Source organism: Astatotilapia calliptera, chromosome 12 (genome assembly GCF_900246225.1).
Source record: "Astatotilapia calliptera chromosome 12, fAstCal1.2, whole genome shotgun sequence".
NCBI lineage: Eukaryota > Metazoa > Chordata > Actinopteri > Cichliformes > Cichlidae > Astatotilapia > Astatotilapia calliptera.
The window spans coordinates 10,072,651-10,096,374 of NC_039313.1; the positions used below are offsets into that span (position 1 = coordinate 10,072,651).

A 23,724-nucleotide genomic window follows, 5' to 3' on the forward strand; every position below is an offset into this window, starting at 1 on the left:
ATCAAGAAAACATTCATTTGATCTTAAATTATGTTCGACGAATCATTCAGTGTCTGGTGTGAATGATTTGTGAGATCAGTGTCTTTGAAGATCTGAAGTTTCCAAAACACTTCTCAACATGCAAGCCCTCTTCTGTCCTGTTGTATCAACTTTAAAGTGCTGGCTCTGGTCCTGAAGCCATTAATGGCATAAGCAAAGGGACAAGCAGGGCTCAGGCTCTGAGCTGAATTTGGTTCAAACAGGCCCATGAAGCAAATGATTAGTACTGACTGGAATGTTTTGCCACTCTAAATCACTGCCATAGAATATAATAAAATCCTGATTAGCTCCATGCACTTCTGATATCATGGAGGGCATCCATTTTCATTTGAACAGGCATTTTTGTGGTAAAATCCCAAAAGATTAGGCTCCAATACTGCATGTCTGTATCTACAAACATCTACAGAAATCTATAATCTACCTCGAGCATTTGTGCAGAAAAGACAAAGTTTTCTATTGTTTAAAGAGAGAAATGGAAAAAAACAAAACAATCAGCACCTTGGTTTCACAATGCAGAGTTTATAGTTGAAATGCAGGTAGTGCTCAAGAGTTTACAAAGTGCAAAAAAGACCAGCACTTATTAAATCATTTGCTACGACCTGCTGAATTACAAGAACGCTGCAGGAATCTGTGAGTAATCATTCCTTTATGATATAAATCATTTATTTGGCTGGAACCGCCAATCACATGTGGAAGACGCTAGAGAAATTAATTTACAAAAGGTATACAAACACTTTCACTGTATCTCATTTCATCAACTCTTTCCACATTGCTCCCTGTACACATATAGACAGAATCCAAAGGTTGTTTCACAACGCCACAGCCTATGAGTAATCGTGAAACAGAGTAGTTCAGTCATTTATCAAATTCTATATATTCTCTCCAACAAGGAGACTCGAGCCTAAACTCACAAAAAATATGCTGCTTATTAGAGACAAATAGCATATTCCATTGAGTCAGATCCAACAAAATGTACACTAAAGACTCTGCTGGGTACTGGCGTTGGCTTGCTGCAAAGGAAAACATTCAGAAACACATTCCTAAACAGTCAAGGGAGAGACTAACCTAACGGTGGGAGAACCTGACAGTCAAAAATGTGAGAGGGAATTAATTGAGTTTGAGGGGAAACTCAGTTGTACTGGAGCGATCCAAGCAGGGTTCCCAGCAGGGTCAGAAGAGGGGAGAGCAGAGGAGAGGAGAGGAGCAGGGTGATGGAAGACAAAATAGGAGAAAAGCAATACAACTGATATAACTCCTTAATTGTGAAATACAATTCAATAAGAATGTGGGGCATCCAAATCATCAACTGAGTAATGAAAAAACAAACAAACCAGACTATAACATTGCCAACACGTCATTTGAAACATGCTGCCATCTTGTGGTAAAGTAGTGCCAGCACATGTTTGGCTCGTCATTCAATCTTTTCTGTAAATCGGAAACATGGGTGTTGGCTGCGTGTGAAATATTATGAAATATTCTGCCTTCTTTGCTTTTTGTTGTTAATTCTTTGGGATTTTGATGCTGTGTGCTGGGAAAAAAAGGACATCCAGTTTGTAACAGTACCATCCCTGGTCTGGCTATACATTTGTTATCTGAAATTAAATATGGAAACCATTCTTTGATTCACCAACAAAATAAATAGACTAATACACACTTATGTATAAATGGTCAGCCTTAAGCAATTTTCTACCAAACTCGTCATACCTGAATAACTGTGATATTACTGGGATTTTACAAATATCATCAATAACAATACAAATACACAAATATATATCCCACTGACCCATGTTGTCAACAACATTTCCATATATAAATGCAAATATGAAACCCGATGATTTGATTCTATAGTATATACAGTACTAACACAGTAATTACAAATTTCACTCACTTTGCATGATAATTATTGTATCTGTTTTGCATATAAGCTCCTGATATCACTAGTCCTATTACAAAAAAACAGTCCTGAGTGGCAGAGATGACAGTAGATCTCAAACTAATTTGTACTACAGAGTTACTGCCTTCTTTAAAAAGTTAAATGTTTTGACAAAATTGCTACATTCATAAGTATTCTAATTGAAAGAGTGTTGACTGAAATTCGTCAAAACAGACAGTAATGCTTAAAAGTGATGCTTTTACAGTGTAAAACTCCAAAGGGGAAACAAACCAAAGATTTTAGCAAAGGCTTCAAAATCACTGCAGTACAAAAGGGTGCCAATGTTAGCAAAAATAAAAAATGAAAAATACAGTTTTTAACCTATACATTTCAAAGTCAGTGCAAATACTCCACAAAGAGTAAAGACTGATAATAATTCTCTGTAAAGTGTGCAAAGCATTAAATCCCAGTAACACTGAGGCTCCAGTTTCCAGTAAAATGCCTAGCTTCCAGTGGCAGAGCTGCAGTGTATTCACACTTTACAAGAACTAATGAGAAGTACCAGAAGAAAGAGAAAGCTGTGGGTTTTCTCTTCACAGCACCTCATCGCCCTGCGCATTGTGCTGTGCATCTTCCATCTGAAGCTGCTGATACTTTCTTTTGAAAAATCCAAACTAGAAAGAAAAGTTTGACAGAAAAAGTGAACCAAAAGAATACTTCCACAGATTTTTACAAGACCAGTTACCAGTTTTAACTGTTTTCTTTCTTATATCCCTGTGCTATGTAGCATATTGGTGAGGAACTCTTGGAATCAGTAAACTTAAAGCTGCAGATTTCTTTAAAATCATCCATATCTGTTCATGGCAGCAGGGTGCAGCAAAGATGAAATGCTCATTTTACAAATGTACATCATCCTAAGTTTTACATATCCTACTGTTGTTCCTCTACATCTTAACAAAAAGCAAGCAAACAAACAAAAACATACCTTCCACAGCAGCGCAACAGCCAGAGCCAACAGAAACAGTCCAGCTATGACACTGCCAGCTATGACGCCAACTGGAACATCGGCCGTCTCTCCAGGTTTGCTGACTCTCAACCCAAGCTAGAGTGCAAGAGAACAGGAGACATCATTGCCTTGTCTGTCTCCATCAAATCCAGGCGTAATAGTTTAAAATGAAACCAGAAATGGCATGATTAACAAAATAAACAAAAATAAATGAATAAAATATTCTTACATAAGAGCACTCGTGTGCTTTACACTGCTCTTTGCATACAAAATTGTGAAAATGATCAGGACAATTGAGTATGCTCATCAGCTGGAGTAACTGAGCTGCTCTTTTAAGCAAACAGCATCATGTTAGTCAGATTTAAGCAGCAAAGTAAAAAACTGAAATATAATCTTACAGTCAGCTGTTTGTTTGTGATAATGAGCAGATCAGGTTTGTCGGTCTTCACTTCCAAACTGGAGGTCAGCTCAACGGTCTGATAGGTGGCCTAACATAAAACAAATTACACGAATTGTGTTAATATAACTGATTAATTCCACAATCAATAACTTAAGAAATGTAATGATAATAAAAGCAGACCATCTTTCTAAAATCGATGTGAAGATATTTACCGAAATAAAAGTGCTGTTCCAGATCCTCGTTTTAACGTTCACAAAGTAGGTGCTCTTAACTTTAGTGTCTTTGAGGATGCACTTTATAGATTCACAGTTTGCACTCTTGCAGTCCTGTAAGTTTAAAAAAAAACATCAGGAAACAACACTCAATATTAGAAAAAAAAAAAAAAAAGCAATGTGATATTATTTAAGGTGGAATCTGCATATACTGTAAGGTTATATGTAAACAAAGAAAAAAAGGAATAGCTTTATTATTCATGTAGGAAATATGAAACAGAAGTAGTGCATCAAAACCATCATCTTTTGCATACAAACTATTTTCTTCCATATTATGCGTCAAAAGATTTCTGTGCACATGTGCAGATGTGCATATTTGGAATTGTGCATAACTTCCTGCTAAAAGCAACAGTTGTATAAATATCTCACTGACCAGCTTCTCCATTCCTCTGAAGCTCTCCGCAGAGAAGGACACAGTCTGAGTGTTCTCACCGATCTTCAGAGGGTTGACTAGATTGTGTTGACAGCTGACTGAACCTCCCTGCAGAAGGAGGAGAAGCCTTCTATCATTTATTGTACAGATATAACACTTGAATCCAGTAAAAGTTGAAGAATTTGTACGCTGCCTGATAGTTAAAAACAAATTTGGGAGTAAAGCTTTGGTAACCAATAGAAACACAAACATTCATAACAGAAAACAACGTACACTCTTTCATTTCTAAACTTTGACCACTCGCTCTGCACTTCCATCCTTTCGGCCTATGTGTGTCATGGTCCCCGTGCCTCGCTGGCTGAATCTGTTTTTGGCAACATGTTTTGTTTGTTTTTTTTCCTTTGCACTTTCTCTCCTCTGCCGGGGCGGTGCTCATTACGGGCTCCCGCCCCTGGCCCACGCACCTGTGCTCACCGTCACACCTGCAGCCGATCCCAGCTGATTTGGAGCACTATTTATGACGGCGGACCTGTGTCATCCTTTGCTGGATTGTTAACCCATCAGCCCCTCTGAACCCGAACCTGAGAGTTTGCAACTATCCCTAACCTGGACTTCTTTCTCTGTGTGTATATAGATCTGCCCTGGACCCAAGCAAGCGTGTGTGTGTTTGGAACCCACTGAGAGCATGTATTGGATTAATCCCTGCTTCCCCCTGGACCCTTTCCCCTGCCACACTGTATATTCTCACCTGGTATCTCACTGTAAATAAACGCATTTTCTCTTTACCAAGGATACCTGGTCTGCGCGTGAATCAATTTCAAACATTGTGACAGTGTTTGGCAAGTCTCATCTGCCAGCAGTGGAGCGCTGGTGTGGCTCCACTGCCGCACCAGTTAGTTGTGAGTAACTAGCTTGTTGGAGGCTTGACTGGTTTAGTATAGTATACTAAACCAGTCAAGCCTCCAACAAGGTTGAGTGTTTAAATAGCCCAAAGCTAATCTGCATGAAGGCCAGGGTTATTGGAGTAGGTCAACACGGGGGTGCTTCTACTTTACTTAAGGGACATGTTGCATTGACCTGAAGTGACCCGGAGTAACACTGACTTTTGTCTTTATTAGTGTTTATGTGGGCCTTAAGCTGAATCACGGAAGGGATACAGGAATTTGTTGCAGCACCACGTGAAGGTTTTCTGGATCATTGTACGAAAGATGAGCTTGTAAGACTTGCAGACATATATGAACTTGATTTGAGTGATATTGGTGAGAAATTTCGCAAAGAAAAAATAAAATCTGCAAGTATCTGTGGCTGGGAAAGAGGAAGCTGGCCAACCTTGAGTAATGCCATCATCGGTTTCACAAAGAAATTTGACTTCTGAGCAACAGAAAGAGCCAATTTTGTTGCAGATGTTGTATGAAAAAGAAACAAAAATGGAGAAACCACAAGATGATGAACTCTTTTGTATACCAAAGTATTCCAGAGTCTAATGTGAATCTGTCAGCAAAAGCTTGGTTGACACTGGGTCATGCAACAGGACATTGATTCCCATTCCAACAGAATGGCTGAAAACCAAAAGAAGTCCAGACCTCAACACAACTCAAGTAATGTGGCAGGATCTTAAGAGAGCTGTGCATAACTGAATGCCTGCAAGCCTCAATGAAATGAAGCAACACTGTAAAGAAGAGTGGGCCAAAATTCCTCCACATCAACACGAGAGACTGATAAAGTCTCTCATGTTGATATAAATGATTACTTCAAGATGTTGAAGGTGGTTCTACAACCTACCGGTACTCAAGTGGACTTAGTTTTTGGCACTCTAATTTTGCATTCCTTTTTAAAAAACAAATAGATAATGACATAAACAGCTTTTAATCTTCTTGAACGTTCCTGGGTTTTGGAAACTGAGAACTCACTGTTTGTTCCTCCACGCTGGTGATGTACAGGAGCCGATTTCCACCTTTACTGGTCATTGGCAGATTAATAGTCAGATACAGAAGGCTCACGGGTAGGTAACTTGTAGAAACCTGTAAATAAATTGCATTACAGACGATACATTTGTTAAAATAAAGGTAAGAATTCTGATGATATTTTATGAGACTGATTTATTTATCGCACCTCCGCTTTAAAGTTATACTCTGGGCCGATATCATCGTAGGTTTTCACTGTTAACACTGGAGTGGTTGCATCTGCCACAAAGAAATTAATATTTGGGTGCCTAGAATAAAAAGTACATGAAATGAATGTTTTAACATTAATATCAGCTTTCAGATTTACGCTTTGAGACTAAATGAGAAAAAGTAATATTAAGGTAAGGAAAACTCACTTGGATAAACTAATCCCAGTATCATACTGAACAGGAAAGGAGAAGTCCACTTCATTGTCTGTATCTATCTCTTCTTTGCTGTCACTTTAAAGGAAAGAGACAACATTATTAATCACTAATAATTTTAATAAAGCTGATTACTGGAGCTGAGTTTCTTTATAATTCAGTGTACCTCTTGGCCACAAATTTTAGAATGGCTTTATCTTCCAGCTGCTCAAGACTGTATTCAAAATTTATGCGAAATTTCACCTGTAATGAAATAACACAATATTTTTTCCAAATATTTCACAAACAAAAACATGTATATGCAAAAAGATTAGAGAACGTTTACAACTTTATTTTGTTATTTATTATTTTTTCCTTTATGGGGTTTTGTGCTTACCTCTTGGTTTTCTCTTAATACTGGATATCCTACATGGCAAATAACTTTTTCTGTTTGTGATGTGCATTTGACATCCTCTGTCTGTAAAGGCATAGATTTAGCAGAGTACACAACATTATGGACTGTGGCTTTATTCCACTGGCTTTTTTCTTGCTTTAATATTCATTTTTTTCTGCTTTTTATTTTTATTTATTGCTGTTCATACACTTTAGAGAAAATAAGAAACAAATTCTTTTGAAAAAGTTTACTCAAAGAGCATGTTGTTTTTCACATTAGCATCATGTAAACATAAGTAGTTTTTATTAGGCATGCTTACCAGAGGAAAGATGGAGGAGTAGTAGAGATTTTTGGAGAAAGTTATCAGGAGTTGCGTGTTGTATGCATTCTCCTTTTTGTTTTTCACAACAACTTCAAATGACAGCTCTCGGCTATTAGGGCTTACCAGAATGGGTGCTGAGCTGCAACACAAGAGATCAAATTATGTTTCTTCATGTAACAGCAAGAGTATTTTTCAGAATGAGAAGGAAAGTTTAAAGTTGTTTACCCCTTTATTTCCCTAAAAGTTGCTTGCTATTAAGGGTGATTTCTTTTACCTAATCTTAATTACCACCTTAGACAGTTTTGTGTTGCCTTTCTTAAAATTAAGAGAAACAATCAGTCAAGTGCACAAAACAGAAACCAATACTAGCTGCAAAACTACACTGAACAAAAATATAAATGCAACACTTTTGTTTTTGCATCCCATTCCCCATGGGATGGACGTAGAGACCTAAAATTCATTCCAGATACACAATATAACCATCCCTCCCAAACAGTGGTCACAAATCAGTCCAAATGTGTGGTAGTGGGCACATCTGCCATATTGAGATAATCCATCCCACCTCACAGGTGTGCCACATCAGGATGCTGATCTGACATCATGAGTAGTGCACAGGTGTACCTCAGACTGCCCACAACAAAAGGCCACCCTGGAATGTGCAGTTTTGTCTCACAGCAAAATGCCACAGATGCCACAAGCAATGAGGGAGCGTGCAATTGGCATGCTGACAGCAGGAATGTCAACCAGATCTGTCGCCCGTGCATTGAATGTTCATTTCTCAACCATAAGCCGTCTCCACAGGCGTTTCAGAGAATATGGCAGCACATCCAACCGGCCTCACAACCGCAGACCTCGTGTAACCACACCAGCCCAGGACCTCCACATCCAGCAGGTTCACCTCCAAGATCGTCTGAGACCAGCCACCCAGACAGCTGCTGGAACAATTGGTTTGCACAACCAAACAATTTCTGCACAAACTGTCAGAAACCGTCTCAGGGACGCTCAACTGCATGCCCGTCGTCCTCATCGGGGTCTTGACCTGACTCCAGCTCGTCGCCGTAACAGACTTGTGTGGGCAAATGCTCACATTCGATGGCGTCTGGCACGTTGGAGAGGTGTGCGCTTCACGGATGAATCATGGTTCACATTGTTCAGGGCAGATGGCAGCAGAGAATGTCCCAGTTCTTGCATGGCCAGCATACTCACCGGACATGTCACCCATTGAGCATGTTCGGGATGTGCTTGACCGGCGTATACGACAGCGTGTACCAGTTCCCACGAATATCCAACAACCTCGCACAGCCATTGAAGTGGAGTGGACCAACATTCCACAGGCCACAATTGACAATCTGATAGACTCCATGCGACGATGTGTTGCACTGCATGAGGCAAATGGTGGTCACACCAGATACTGACCGGTTCTGGGTCCCCAGACCTCCAATAGCGCAAAAAACTGCACATTCCAGGGTGGCCTTTTGTTGTGGGCAGTCTGAGGTACACCTGTGCACTACTCATGATGTCAGATCAGCATCCTGATGTGGCACGCCTGTGAGGTGGGATGGATTATCTCAATATGGCAGATGTGCCCACTACCACACATTTGGACTGATTTGTGACCACTGTTTGGGAGGGATGGTTATATTGTGTATCTGGAATGAATTTTAGGTCTCTACGTCCATCCCATGGGGAATGGGAGCAGTAACAAAGGTGTTGCGTTTATATTTTTGTTGAGTGTATAAAGTCCTTCCTACGTATTCATGTGAGTTAATACACTGAGGAGCCAAAATCTTTTATGTTTTTCAGAGTCTGATCCAGCAATTTTATGGGCTCTAATATGTGCAATAAAGCAATGAAGGCAGACTTGTAAAACAGAGAAAACAGAAACATTTGTAACGTTTGTTAAGAGTTAAAAGCATTTCTTTCTTGTATGGTGCACATAGTTACTTTACACTTGCCAAGATTTCAGCCCTGTTAGAAAAACAAAGGTGCTTTTTTTTTTGGTTGGTATTGCAATATTATTGGACTATAACATGTAGGGTAAGGGTGTCAAACATAAAGTCTGGGGGCCAGAACTGGCCTGTCAAAGACTTCAATCGGCCAGCGGGACAAAATGTGGAAAATGTGAATAAACACATACATTTTGAAACTGTAATTTCATACATTTTAAAGCTTGTATATTGATCTCCTCCACAGCCATCATAGCACAGTAATGAAAAAATAATAATAAAAATACATTTCTGCTTTTTTACAATGTGTCCACCATAAACCATAAAATATTTGCCTAACATTTGTTATGTCTAATTATTCATTACTGTGCTAAGAGTTTGTGGCATTACAAACACGTGTTATCACTGGGAAGTTTTCCCCTCATGGAAAAACTTTGCAACATCAAGACTCAAAGCATGTTTGCAGGACGCTTCTCCCACTGCCTATTTAATTTGATCATTTTCATTTATCAGCCTTCATAAATGCTGATACCAATAGATCAACATATAGCTAATACTGGTTGCAAACACTGGCTTGTTGATAAATTAGTTGGGCTGTATAAGTTATTGAAGATTTATTATTATCATAGCGAAATAATGCTTCATATATAAAGAAGGATGTAGCCACCTGTTTTAAAAGGCAGAGCAAATGCAAAGTACCTTAAACCTGAACTTTTTCTAATTGCCAGTAGGAGGAGACGTCTCTGCTTGGAAAAAGAACTACAAATGTCTATAAATGTTACTGAACAAAAATTGATGCACAGTTTGTAAATTTTGGTCCCACAATTACATATAATTTGTTTTATTGATGTATTGTTTTCAGGGCCTTTCACAATTATCAATCACACAAATAGTAAAAAAACAAAACAAAAAGACAAAACACAGCCACACACAATCTTGTGGCTGCCATTACACATCAGGTAGATTCACAAAACAAAACTGGTCCTATCTTTACCTGAAAACTCAAAAAACAAAAATATTCACAGCACATGGTGTCACGATCCCTGCACATGGCATATTTTACCTTGTCCAGCTCAGTGTTTCTTACCCGGATGTCTTTGCATCTGTCTTCACACTCAGCACTAGATCACTGTTGCACACCTCATCAGAGCCGCAGTCTTTGGTGAAGGGGATCTAAAACAACGACACGGCAGCAAATTCAGCCAAACGATGCAGCGTTTTTCTAAAACCGCATTTCCAGCAGAACAGACATCATAAACGGAAATGATTACATGTCTGTAAGTTGGGTGAGCTTTAATCATGCTGCTGGGAAATAACAGCATAGCATGACTTACTGAAACCAGCCAGTAATCATCTCACAGGTAAAACATGTTATTTAAAATGACTGTACAAACAACTTTACAGCTTCGTCATAAGGTCTTCTGTCACTTGATTTGTTTCCTGTAGGCATAGCATGAGGGGAAAAATAATAATAATAAACTTAGAATCAGGGACGTGCTGGGTGTCAAATACTTACAAAGAACTGATAAGCATTTTCAGAAAATTTGTCAAGGACAGGGTTCGCATTTGGATCCGCTTGTTCAATTTCTACTTTCAGACTGAGGGAGTTGGCAAAGTCTGGTGTCTCCTGTTGAATAAAAAGTGTATGAACAAATTAAGGGATCTTTTTCAAAATAATTCACACCTATTCTGGGGGAAAATGTAGTGTAATATATCCACAATCCACTACCTGAACATAAACTTTGTAATCTTGACACAGGCCTGTAGATGGTACTTGTTTCACATCTTTCAGAAGGCGTTCATTATTTTTTACAAACATTCCTCTTGATGTCACTCTTGAAGACAGCAAGTCAGCATCCAGAGTCAAATTGTATGTAATATCTGAAAAAAAAGCAAAAATTATGTGTGGCACATTTTGTCTCTGCAGTCAATCTTTTGTGTTTGGATTATCTTGATCAGACTTTCTGGAAATGGACTGATTTGCTTTCCTGTTGAGAATCAGATGATAAACTTGTTACTTACAGCACTTGTCTTTTTGATTAATGTAAGCATAGAGCCACCACCCAGTTTGAAAAGAGAAACAACAAGGCTGACTCAGACTGAGCCAGTCCCCAAATACCTACAACTTCTGCCTTTGTTATTTGATTTGTCTGTATCTGAAATCATGATTTATGACTAAGCTTGTTTAAAAATAACCCAAAAAAACCCTGTCATAAACATCTGCATAAGTGTCTGAATTCTATGTTAGTCTGGTATAAAATCCTTCAAGCCTATTACTTTAAAAAGGAGTGCACATGTGTACATATTATATATTTACCGACTGTTCCAGCAGGCGTTGCAGGTCTAAATGCAGCGGTGAAACACAGTTTGGTGTCAAAGCATGAAAGCATGCGACCATTAATGTTGCAGGGTTTGTTGAAAATGTTGATTTTATCAGGATTGAAAGAAGCTTTAACTGTCACAGATGCCACCTTACGGGACCTGAGAAAAAGTTCAGTTTGAAATGACTAAAAACACGGACTGATATAAGCGACACAGTGTAAAAAATCATAATATTAAACCATAATATTTCCCCTGAGTTGCACTTGCTTAACTCACCAGAGTTGCACCACCTTGCCATAGGCCCCCACTGAGATATCAGGGAGTTCATCACCATTCAGATCTTTATAGCTATCTAGAGACCTTCCAAAGTACTTCAGCTGAGGATCCAGGCTGAAGCCAAGAATTCTCTGAAAAGAGAAAACCCCATTATGTTCACATATGTTATGTAAAAAGGTATTGTTATTAAAAATGTTAGTAATATGTACTGTACCTGTGAGAAGTCTACACCTGACATGTCCCTCTTTCCATTGTAGATGTAAATAACACCTTTTTCTTTCTCTTCCAGCGGTGCTCCAACTACAACATCGTTGAAACCATCTAGGTCCAGGTCAGGAATAGCAGAGATGGCCATCCCAAAACGTGCATCCATGGTTGGGGGTGGACCCTTAAGGAATCCCTTCTCGTTCAGTATGCCCTTCAGAAGATAAGATGGAGATTGTATGCAGCTGATGAAGCTAAACATATAAATTAAAAACAAATCTATAAAAGAAGCAGAATATCTGCTCCTGTCTGCATATGTCGATCAATCTCTTTTGCACTGTTGTGCAGGAAATCCATACCACAAAATGGAACTAAAATAGTAGTCAGTGGTTAATTTTACCTTGGTGACAGAGAATAGGAAGACTTTGCCTTGCTCTCTCTTTAGCTCACTCATGTACATGGGCGCACCAACCAGCAGGAAGTCTGTCGTCCCATCTTTGTCTACATCCAGAGAGCACAAGACGCTTCCAAAGTATGAGCCAATCTGGGAAACCAATTAACAACGGTTAACTCTGATCCTTACACTTCACGTCACATGAATCACTCATCTTGAATCAGATCAGTACCTGTTTTCCTCTTTGCGAGTCTATGATATGAGATTGCTTCTGAGCATCGACAGTGTAGACGATAACTTGTCCAGAGTGGTTTGAACGAGGTGCACCAGCCACAAAGTACTCGTTGGGTCCAACACGCATTGTGGTGACAGAGTAACCTGGAAAGTAACATAAAGACAACATTCACCAACTGACAGATAAACTCTTTACATATTCTTACTCGGTAAGTGGCAGAATGTAGAACAATAACACAGATTTACTCAAGTCCTCAATTAATTCTGCTAATAACTACTCTTCTACATTTATTCAACAACAATGGTGCTCTCAGTTATTCTGGCTGTTCAGACCTCTAGTCAGGCGCACTTTGGGTGTAGCAGTGCTGTGAATGATTTTACTAAACTATTTATGAATAAGAACAATGGCACAGAAAGGTGTCCTGCTTCAGCAAGCACTATAAAATTTCATAAGGGTGATATCACTCGAGAGCAGTTTGTACATGCCCCCGCTGTCTCAAGAAGCTCAAAATTAAAGGAAAACATCTGGGGAATTTTTTTTAAATCAAGGACTTATTCGATCAAAATCTTTTCTGCGTTCACAAAGCCATCAATTTTGATGAGAGCCCCAAAACTATTGGCAGAACTGCATCCCCAAATCTTGACACAACCACCACCTTCTTCTACAGCTGTAGACACTCACAGTTGTACCCCTCTCCTCATCTCCACTGTATATTTAAATCATCACTCTTTAAGACATGTTGCCACTCATTTCTGGTCCAGTTCTTGTGTAATTTGGCATACCTCAGCCCAGGTGCCACTTCTCAGAGCGGAAACCGAATTAAACACAGTGCAAAACTGAGAATCTTGGTGTTTGTTTTAAAATATTCATTGCTATCACTTAGGGGTGCCATCACACGTTTAACACACTGTCTCACAGTTCATTTTGTTATACAACTGAAAAAGCAAATTCATACCGGGCCAGTCTATGACGTTGTAAACACGAGATCAAATTTTGGATTTACAAAGGCTAAGAGCTCTTTGCAAATCACCTCGTTGTTGCAAAAATATTGTATTATTTTGCCATTATTTAATGTCCAGCTGTGCTATATTTGGCATCTTTAATGGATTTGACTGAAGAAATTGGAACAAATTATGTGTTTGTTTGTGATACGCTGCGAGCAACAACAGTGTGTTACGATCCAATGTTGTCAGTGTGTTGTGTTAGGCGTGACTGTTATGTGTTTCCTGTTTTACTTTGAAGGTCTGTCTTATCTCAGTGTGTTCAGTTTACGCTTCCTTGTCTCGTCAGTTCTGATTTGCCCCAGCTGTGTTTCCCTCCTGTTGTCCATTCCCTGATTGCTCCCTCTATGTATTTAAGCCCTGTGTTTCAGTTTGTCATTGGGTTGTGATCATTGTGGTGTTGGTGTCTTAGTTTTGTAAATAGCTGTAAATAGATTTGTAAAGTAGCAATTGAGTATTTCCCCCCCCCCCCCCCCACCTTGTATATATTGTTCACTGCAGCAGCCTAGTAGGCGTGAGAAGCCATTTTTGTTGATTACGTTTTCTCCTGTTTTTCATGTAGCGAGTTAGGTAAGGGAATTGTCTTTTGTTTGGTTTTCAGTTTGGGTAAGAAAGCATAGGGACCATTAGGGAGTTTTGTTTGTTATTTTTGGCACTGCTCACTGCTGAAGCAAATAAATGGCTGCTTAGCATTTTAAAACAGATTGTTGTTTGTGTTCTTGCTTGGGTGGAGTGTGGTGGGCCAATGTTTTGTTGCGTTCAGGACACGCCTAGACCTAGAACGTAACAAGTGTGCAATGATAGAATTTAAAATTCAGTGTTTGCTAAGTTATCTGCTATATGTACTGGTTCATCCCTTGAGTTAAATGCCTTTTTATGCTTGAATGATTCAGGTTTGTGCGAAGCTGCTTAACAAAGGCTCTACCCTGAAAAGTACAATGATTGGACTGAAATGAGTGAAACATAAAAACTTCATATGTAATAAATTCATAGGCCTCCAATGTGGCTTTCAAAGCCATGCAGTTGTAGTGTAAACGTATTGGTATTAATACTAATAGCCATCCATTACACCTATCCCTGTAGTGTTTTATGCAAACAGTTATCTAACAAAGTCAAACTGTATTATAGATTTGCTCCAATAAATAAAGAATTAAATGCCTACCCAGTAGTGAACTATGGTTTTTGTCTTGCAGTGAATCTTCAAAGGCTGAAAGAGGGAGAATATGTACTTGTGACCCTGTTTGATGTACGACAGTCCCGCTCCAGGCATAGGCTCCCACTGCTCCGAGCATCAATACATCCTTAAAGAGAGAAGATCAAAATCTAGGCAACAAACACTACACCACTGCATGACCAATATGCACATATAACATAAATCAGATCAGATCCATCGGATACAAATACTAACCACTTTAACCAGCTATTCTTAAAGTGGTTTTGCACATGTTTCCACAGCTTAGCAGGCAAGAAAAAAGATGTCTGACAAACCTTTACCCTTTTTTAATCTGATTCATTTTTTGGCTGGGTGGGTACCTGTTTGCTGGAATAGTGAGCACTGAATCCAACTTGGGACATCTCCATTTTGAAGCTGTCTGCCCCTTTTCCAGTGCCTTGTGGGAACAAAGCATTATGTGTACACCAGAATCAAAACCCAAACATAACAAGCGGTAACATAAAGATAATGAAAACTCACATGTTAAGATCTTAAGTTAGAAAAGACATGTCATGAAATTAATCTACAGTGCAGTGAATTTGCTTCCTTCCTGATTTCTTAGTTTTCTGCATATTTCTCACATGTAAATGTTTCACATTATCAAACAAATTTTCACACTGGACAAAGAAAAATGATTTTTTTGATTACTGCTTAAACAGAACCTGTCTGACAAAATAAAGGTTTATTAGGCTAAAAGATATCAAATGGTAACTCATCATGTCACAATCTAAAGAACAGATAAGAAACAAAGTCACTGGACAGAGTTACAAAGCGTTTGCTAAAACCTTGGGACACAGCAAGAGTCCACCAATGATTCACCCAGGAGGTCACAAAAGAACCCAGAATAACAGCTAAAGAACTGCAGGCCTCACTTGTCTCAGTTAAGGTCAGAGTCCACAATTTAACATTAAGAAAGAAACTGAGCAAAAATGGCATCCAGTTCCAAGGTGAAAAAGACCAAAAAGAACACAAGGACTCATCTCAAATTTGCCAAAAAACATCTTGGTAATCACCCAGACTTTTAGAAGAAAAAAAAAAGCAGAGTCCAGCTACATCTGCCCTAAAACTAACAGCATTTCATGAAAAGAACATCATATCAACAGTCAAACATGCTGGTGGCAGTATGATGGCCTGGGACTGCTTTGCTGTTTTATCACCTGGACGACTTGCCATAATTGATGGAGCCGCGAACTCTGCTCTCTACAAGAAAATCCCAAAGGAGAATATTTGGCCTTTAGGTCGTGGTCTGAAGTTCAAGCGCTGATTATACAGGACAATGATCTGAAACACACCAGTGAGTCCACCTCCAAATCAAATTGAGATGTTTTGGAATGACCTCAAACAGGCTGTTCAGACTTGAAAACCCTCCAGTATTCCTGAAATAAAACAATGCTCCTAAGAAGAGGAGGCCAAAATTCCTCCACTGGGATTTAAGTGAGTCATTGACAGGTATCACAAAGCTTCATTGCTGTTCTTGCTGCCAAGGGTTGGACAACTACTTATTAGGTTCAGGGGGTAATTACTCTTTCAGACAAGGCTAGGCAGGTTTGGGCAGCATTTCCTCTTAATAAAGGAAATAATCTGAAACATTTTAAGTGACAAAATGCAAAAATCAAGCAATCAAGATGGGGGCAAATACTTTTTCATGGCACTGTACATCCACTGTCACATAGACTATATGTTCTGCATATAGTTACAGTAAACACAACAACGGGATGGGAAATGGCATAATCCTCTATGTACCTTCTATGCTGAAGATGCGGTCGCCCAGAGTTCCAGCGATGGTATAGAGGACTGCCTCTTCAGATACGTTAAAGAAATGTTTCTCTGTGGGTGAACTGGCGATGGATTTGATTTCACTTATAAGCTTTTCTGTGTCGATGTTATTTCTTGTGTAATAACCCAAGACCTATTATTATTTAAAAAAAACAAAAAACAAAACAGCATTTCCAGATTGGACAAAGTAAATATAAGTTTAAGTAACAAATCAAATCAGCAAATTAATGAGCAAATATAAACTATCAGAAAAGGAATTTAATGCAGGTCAGTACTGTGCAGTTAGCAAGTACTGTTAGAAAGGTGAGCTATAAAACTGGTTCTATACTTGCTAGCAGTTCAAACACTTGTCAGAGTTTGCACATAAAGTGAGCAGTTCTTTAAAACAAAGCATGCTTAAATGCAGAAAATGAGGAAATGTCACCATTACATAATACGTATGATTCAAGTCATGGAAATTTATCTTAAATATGTGACTTGGTTACCTGAAATTCAGTGTTATGATCATACTTTTTACTCATGAATAATCAGCGTAAATGGTAGATGAGCACTTACTGCAATACCGAAGCGGGTAATGCCCTTCTTCTCACAATCGGCAATAACTGCTTTTGTCATAGATGAGTCATGTGATTCACCATCAGTGACAACCACCATTACTTTGGCAGCGTTTGGTCGGCCGCCGTTTTGGGCACTAAAACCATCAGTGCTGAAAGGAGAGGACAAGGCAGGTTATTGGATTTATTTATGGATAAATGAAACAAATACATGATTCTGATGTGATAAAAATCAACTAACCTGGCAAACTTAATTGCCTGGAAGGTATTGGTCATTTCCCCATACATCTGCTTTATGTTAGATGCTGCAGAAATAGCGTCTTTGTTGTTCTGATACTGATTCAGTTTGAATTCAAATTTGGGGTTCACAGCATACTGGATGACGCCAACCTGGCATAATAATGTTAAAAAATTCTACATCAAATTACAGACTGTGGCAATAATGATAACAGGAAAACTAGAAAGAAACAAGACTAATTACAGTCATGTGGAAACGAAAGCGTCCCCTTTTCCAATTACAGGGATTTACATATCAGGACATTATAAAAAATAATCTGTTTGAATCCTGTGTGTGGAAAAAGTATACTCTAACTGCTTCCATATAAATTAAGAGGGTAAGTAGGAACAGGAAGTTTTGGCAATTTTCTTGGAAACATTAGGAATGATCTTTAAAAGGCAAACATTACTACTGGCCAATCTGGGGAGGTTTAAAATTGCTAAACAATTTGAAATCCATCAGGCTACAAAGGAAAAGATTATCCACTTGTCTAAAACCTTCAAGACAGCTGCCAATCTGGGAGTTGACATTCAACCCAAGGTCAAACCTGCCATGCTCAGAAAAACTGCAAAATAAACCAAGAGCTCCATCTCACATTCTGGTCTCAGTTAGTGTGCTAAATATTAAAGTTTATGTACAACTAGACACAGACACCGCGATGTAGGGGTGATTATTTGGGCTTGTTTCGCAGCCACATGAGCTGTCTGACAGCTAAAGCTTCGCCAAAATTTGATCATGCAACAGGACAATGATCCTAAGCTGCAAACCTCAATAAACTGAAGTGACCTTGTAAAAAAGAATGGGCCAAACCTCAAACGATGATGTGAGAGACTGATAAAGTCATATGTGGTCAACTTACTGATTCATGGTCTGTATATACATTTTCACACACTGCTTCAGCATTTTGGCCTAGTTTTTGTTCAGTTATTACATCATGTAAACTGTAATTTGTTCTTGTTAATTTGAGGTTGTATTTATCTAATTTTACGTTCTGGTAAGGACATTACCAGATTCTTACAAGGATATTATGTCCTGAGATGTAAAACCTTATAATTGAAAGTGGATGTAATTTCTTTTTTACCAATGCTGTAAGTCAAAACTATTGACTTACAGCTTTAGTTGCATAGTCACCTGTGTACTTTGGGGTCCAATGTCAAGAGCGGGTAATAAATTTTTCAGGAATTCTACAATGGGTTCCCAAGGAAAAATGCTGTTGGAGGCATCCAAAACGATCACAATGTCCATTGGCCCTCCACACTCTGAAAAAGTCAGTAGTAATTAAATAAACTGTGCTCTTGCAATGCATTTATTTATCATTCATTCAGCCACAGCCTTGAGCTCTGACACTTGCTTGGTATAATATGTCATATTTAACTCCTAGTTGCACTTCACCATTTGTTAATATTTTCGTGTCTTTCAACAGTTTAAACAAAATCAGGAATCAAAACCACAACAAGGCCACAAGAAAACAAAAAAACAACAACTTCACAGTAAAACAGAAGGTAACCAAAAGATATGACTAACAATGAAACACGAAGGAACTTGAAAAATGAAGAACATTGTCTGGAGAAAAAAATATTTCAAACTTAGTCATTAATTAAAAATGTTTTGTAAGATCTCTGTCAGATTTTCCAGAAGCACCGGGATCTATCTGAAACTGGTAATTAAAGAGCTATAGATTAACAAAAGGCTGTATTTCCTTTAGTTAGTATTGAGGGAATACTGCATGAAAAGGCAAGTACTACAAGAAAGATAATGAACTATACACAGCATATTAAAACATCTTACTCTGGACAGCTGGAGAAAAGGCAGGTTGAGGCCGAAAGACGGGATCCAATTTGGCACATACTCCTGGGTAGAAGTTTTGAGTGCCACACTGCTGACCCCAAAGTGGACCGCATGTCTGTATCAGCCAACCACAGAGGAAGAAACAAGGAAGTTTAAAGAAAGCTTGTTGTTATGAGTATCTTTAAAGGTTTCCAGTGATATCTTGTGTATGAACATTTTTCCTGTCAATATATATAACACAACATTAGGTGAAGTGATATCAACTAATGCCCTCAGTTGATATCACTTCAATTCTGTTTTATTTAAACAGTGCCAAATCACAACAACAGTCGGCTCAAGGCACTTTATATTGCCATTTAAAGAACCTACAATAAATATTATATCATGCTTTGATCATTTTGGACAGTTTCTCATTCAAGAAACTTCTGGACAATTTTCATCATGGGTGCTATTTTTACATCACTGTGGAAGTCCCACTTTCAAGCACTTTCATAGACACTCTATATCTTCCTCATGAACCTTGAATTTAGATCCTCAAACCGTCTCTGGCTGCAACCCAGAGACCAAGGTGAAATTCTTAATTATCACTTGTATTGTCAGTTTCCTAAGGGTCATATTTACCTTCAAATATCAGTACACAGCTCATCACAGGCTCATCTAGCATGGGCTACATACTACATACTACAACAACTCCATAACAATCCAATCTAAACAACCAGCTCTGCTTTTCTAGTCTAGCTCCCTAAAGAGACCACCCATATTTTTTGTCACTGGAGTGAGTCACACACAGTTTGTGCCAACTTATAAATAGGAAGGAAATGGTGTAGGGTAAGGTCTTTATTAGAGCTGTGATGTATGAAGTAACGAATAAGGAGTTGTGTTAGTGTTAGTGTTAGTCACGGAGGTGGTTATAAAAATACATTACTGAGCATATAGACTGGAAATAGCTCTCCTTATGCTCAGTGATATAGTGTTATTTCCTTTGTGTGAAGTTGCACACACTCAAACAAACATACCGTCAAACCATTGTCACCAGGCGTTCGAGTAAGAGTCAAACCCAGTGACATGTTGGCATTGACATTTTTAACCTCTGGAACATTGACAGAATCTGTAAAAAAGTGGCAAAGACATCATTAGATTACTGTTCAGATTACAGTTCTCATCAAGAATTTCTACAACCTGAAGAAAAAGCTTCTAAAAGCTCAATATATGAAGTTATTACAACTTTGTTGGATTTAACTGTTACGTCTGACGAATTTGGAAACATAAAAAGGACAGAATGACTTCTTGTGTGTTTCTCTGCAAGGTAGCCTCTTATTTGTGAAACAAACATCAAAAACCTTACCTTGAAGATTGAGCTTATCACAGCTGTTTTTGGATCCTGTGATGGGACATTTGTAAATATCCCCCTTCCTGTTTTGACTGTAACCACTCCAAGGAGCACCAACCAGGAGCCTAGGAAAAAGAAAAACCCAAAAAAACATGCACTGTTGGCGTTATCCTTAAAGCTTTACCTACGTATGGGAAATTTTGGTAATCGCAAAAACACAAACATTTTCACGTAAAATACAGAAAACTGATTTTCTTTTAATCAGGCTATGAACTTGCAGCACTGAGTTTTTCTGCTCTTTTTAATAACATATGTGGATAATTCAATTATTTCATTCTTTAAAACAAACATCAAAGTTAAAACAGAAAATATCCACTTCATGTACTTTATTCCCACAACATCCAGCTCTTTCTTGCTGTTACTTAGACATTTCTCAAAATCTAGAGTTCAACAAGGCACAGGAAGAGGCACTCATCATTCTGTCATATATGGTATGATGTGTAATAGTGTGTATCTCCTGTTTAGTTTGCGGACTACCATGCACCGTGCAATCAGTAGTCTTTATCAGATTCTGTATTTCCAAGTTACGCAAATAGGTCACTCCTTCAGGCGGTGAGTTACTCTGACAAATGGTGACTCAGAGTGTACAACAGTCATACATCTAGTTGTTATTACTGTTTAACTAATGTTAAACAGTAATGAATTTTATTACTACTTTACTGTTACACATGTATAATAAAAATTGGCGAAGACGGTTTCAAACAGTATAGTAACGTGCAAAATTAAACATTTTGGGACAAAAAAAAGTCTGTACCTTATTCAATATTTATCAGCTGTTATACGTGACAGGTAATATCAGCACATGTTTAGTTACATGTTCATGTTTTTGTGAAAATGCTCAACCTCAGTAGTGATACCACGGGAAATGAAATGGCAGCGTTTCCACACTACAACCCTTATAAGAATGGTGTGAGAACTGTAGATGAACAACAGCTGTTTAACAACAATAAAGTGCACCTTTTTAAAGCATGTAATGAAATCAGCTAAGGCCACTGCAGTTTCCATGCGCATCACTTAAAAACTAAAAATGTGTGAACTGTTGACTCAATAGTTAAGACTTTTGTAACTACTGTTGGATGCTGCAATAGAATAATGACTAGGCCACATTTTTTGCAATGGAATGTATTGCTTTGAAAACTTGCTTCAACTTGGTGGTAGCGTAGCAATGTGGAGACTTGTCTGTGCGCCAGTAAGTGGCTTGAACATTTCCATTTCCATCTCTTTGCAGTTACAGGCTGTTGTTTCCAACTTGATTCTTTTGAAAATAACATGATGTGACTGCACGCGCACTGATTCAAAGATATTAAAGTTTGTGTACAACAACAGGATTTTTTTTCTCAAGTGTACAATTGTTTGAAGCTTTTAAGTCAGTTTGGAGCCAACCACTCTGTGATGCACGTCCGACCTTTTTGCGCAACACCAAATTGAGCCTGTTGTAGCGTGCAGGCTAATAACGAGGACCTCAAACCTGTCCTCTGTGAATGCCATTATCTCCCGACTTTTAATGCTGTTTCTAGGAAAACTGCAAAGTAATATGCACACTGCTTGAAGGCTTATAGCAGCTTAATGTTTTTGTTATAAAACATTAAAGACAAGAAAATATGGCGATGACACTGAAACCTCTTTGATTCAAGAAGTTTTTTTTATGTGATGACAGAAATTCATACCATTTGCCTTGATTGTTTTCCACTTGTTGGACTGTGTAACCAAACTCTTCTTTTGCTGTTCCGCTAAAGATCTTGGCACCTGCAGTACCAAGGTTGAAGGACTGTGCCTGCCAGATACTGTCAGCTGGTGGAGGGGAAAGAGGAATTAACATCACAGTGTGACAACTGACAACACAAATATCTATCTGCATTTCATATTGCATTTGATGTCAGAACAGGGTTATAAGTAATACAGCTTCAGTTTTATCTTCAACAACAACCTGAGGCATCTGTGGCTCATGCTCTGTTAAAAAAAAGCATCCCCTTAACTCAGTGAGAAAGGCAGACCATTAAGAAGCTTCACACACTCAGAGTTCATACATTTCACGAAGAGTTGAAGTTTGAGTTAGTAGAAGCTGTAACGGATCAGTCTGTTTCTAAAGAGATGGCTGTATTCCCAAACACATCCATTTGAATCCCCTCAGGTAGAATAATTTGGTGCAGCAATAGACCCACAAGCCCATACAGGCAGAGCAGAGCTCAGCTTTCAGCCTGCCTCTCTCCCTTCTCAGCAGGTAGAGGATTCACGAAACCTTCACCAGTCTTGTGTCTTGCCACGCCCGTGTACCTGCAGCACAAAAACAGCTCGCTGCGTCCCGTGCACAACCCAAAAACCATGAATAACAACTGAAACAGGAACAGAAATAAGGACCGGATTAAAAATGTCTGTCATGTTCTGCTCCACAGCTGCCACACATTGGAGGGCAGCGATAGCGAGCAGTATGTGAAAATATTAGTTATTTCCTCTATGATCCACATAACGTAGAGCCTTGACTATGATATTATTTCTACAAGAGACGAATAAAAGCTGGAAATCTCATTAAAAATAATCTCCTGGCTAATCATCCGGTGAAATTCACACGTTTTGCAATGTGTTCAAAATGCGCAAAAACCGTTCAGAGGCTGAAGTCAAATATACATCGAATAACTGATACAGCTTAGGGGAAAAAAAGATCTTCTGAAAAACTATGAAATCGCCGCTTTTCCCAGCGAGGATTGGCTGTTTATCACCCTCGAAAGGGTTGCGGCGAAAAAAATGTGTTAACATCTTTAAAGTCCAAAACAGAAGTTTGGTACTTACTTATGACAATTAAAGTGAAGACAGTATTCCGCCAGAAGTGCTCCATCCTCACCGTTAGTCCATTTAATAACAAATAAAGTCCCGCACTTGTCAAAACAGTCCGCAGCGCGCAGTCAGCGGTGACGCACCGGACAGTCTAAATATGGCTCTGTCTTCCGCTTACCTGTACACACAGAAAGTACCGTCAAACAGTGAGCAATAAACTCAGAGGAACTGGACCACTTACAGTCTGGGGTGTGCTCAAGCTATAGCTCTGTATAACTCGAAACCAAGTTAAGAGCAGACAGCAGTCCCTCAGGCAGATTTCAAAGTCCAGTTTAAAGTCCACTACTTTGAAGATGAAATCTCCGAGACATAAGGAAAGGAAATATGAGTGTTCCAAACAAGCCCACACCCGTCACCCTTAATTTTAATCCCCTTTAATCATCATTCTAGGGCTTCGCTATTTGTGGACTAACAACACTTAAATCATCCGCTGCCAAATAAAAAGCAATTATCATCAATCAGTTAACAGAGAACAGTCTGAGACGTCTCCTCATCCCCCTGAGCTCGAGCTATACTCTTTGTATTTACAAAT

The 23,724-nt window shown here is 38.8% G+C and overlaps 1 protein-coding gene across 1 annotated transcript; it reads right to left on the reverse strand.

Moving 5' to 3' along the window:
• Window positions 1-538: 538 nt before the first annotated feature.
• On the reverse strand, window positions 539-23,545 carry itga2.2 (integrin, alpha 2 (CD49B, alpha 2 subunit of VLA-2 receptor), tandem duplicate 2). The gene is made up of 30 exons (XM_026188026.1): window positions 23,148-23,545; window positions 22,028-22,151; window positions 20,316-20,425; window positions 19,987-20,078; window positions 18,971-19,085; window positions 18,314-18,441; window positions 17,147-17,295; window positions 16,907-17,057; window positions 16,319-16,484; window positions 14,896-14,972; window positions 14,525-14,663; window positions 12,359-12,504; window positions 12,133-12,276; window positions 11,743-11,946; window positions 11,529-11,659; window positions 11,248-11,411; window positions 10,660-10,811; window positions 10,447-10,557; window positions 10,018-10,103; window positions 6,982-7,123; window positions 6,666-6,746; window positions 6,456-6,532; window positions 6,284-6,367; window positions 6,076-6,175; window positions 5,874-5,984; window positions 3,964-4,071; window positions 3,531-3,644; window positions 3,317-3,406; window positions 2,898-3,014; window positions 539-2,586 (listed from the first exon to the last, which is right to left on the reverse strand). Exons 1-30 carry the CDS (start codon window positions 23,191-23,193, stop codon window positions 2,506-2,508), a joined length of 3,540 nt encoding a protein of 1,179 aa, XP_026043811.1. The 5' UTR covers window positions 23,194-23,545; the 3' UTR covers window positions 539-2,505.
• Window positions 23,546-23,724: the final 179 nt, after the last annotated feature.

Excerpts from the sequence above, each read along its gene's own strand:
- itga2.2 (XM_026188026.1), bottom strand. The coding sequence starts at position 23,193 with ATGGAGCACTTCTGGCGGAATACTGTCTTCACTTTAATTGTCATAA. Across the intron at positions 17,058-17,146 it reads CAGGCAATTAAGTTTGCCAG|CACTGATGGTTTTAGTGCCC; the intron begins GTTAGTTGATTT and ends CTCTCCTTTCAG. Across the intron at positions 14,973-16,318 it reads CCGCATCTTCAGCATAGAAG|GCACTGGAAAAGGGGCAGAC; the intron begins GTACATAGAGGA and ends TGTTCCCACAAG.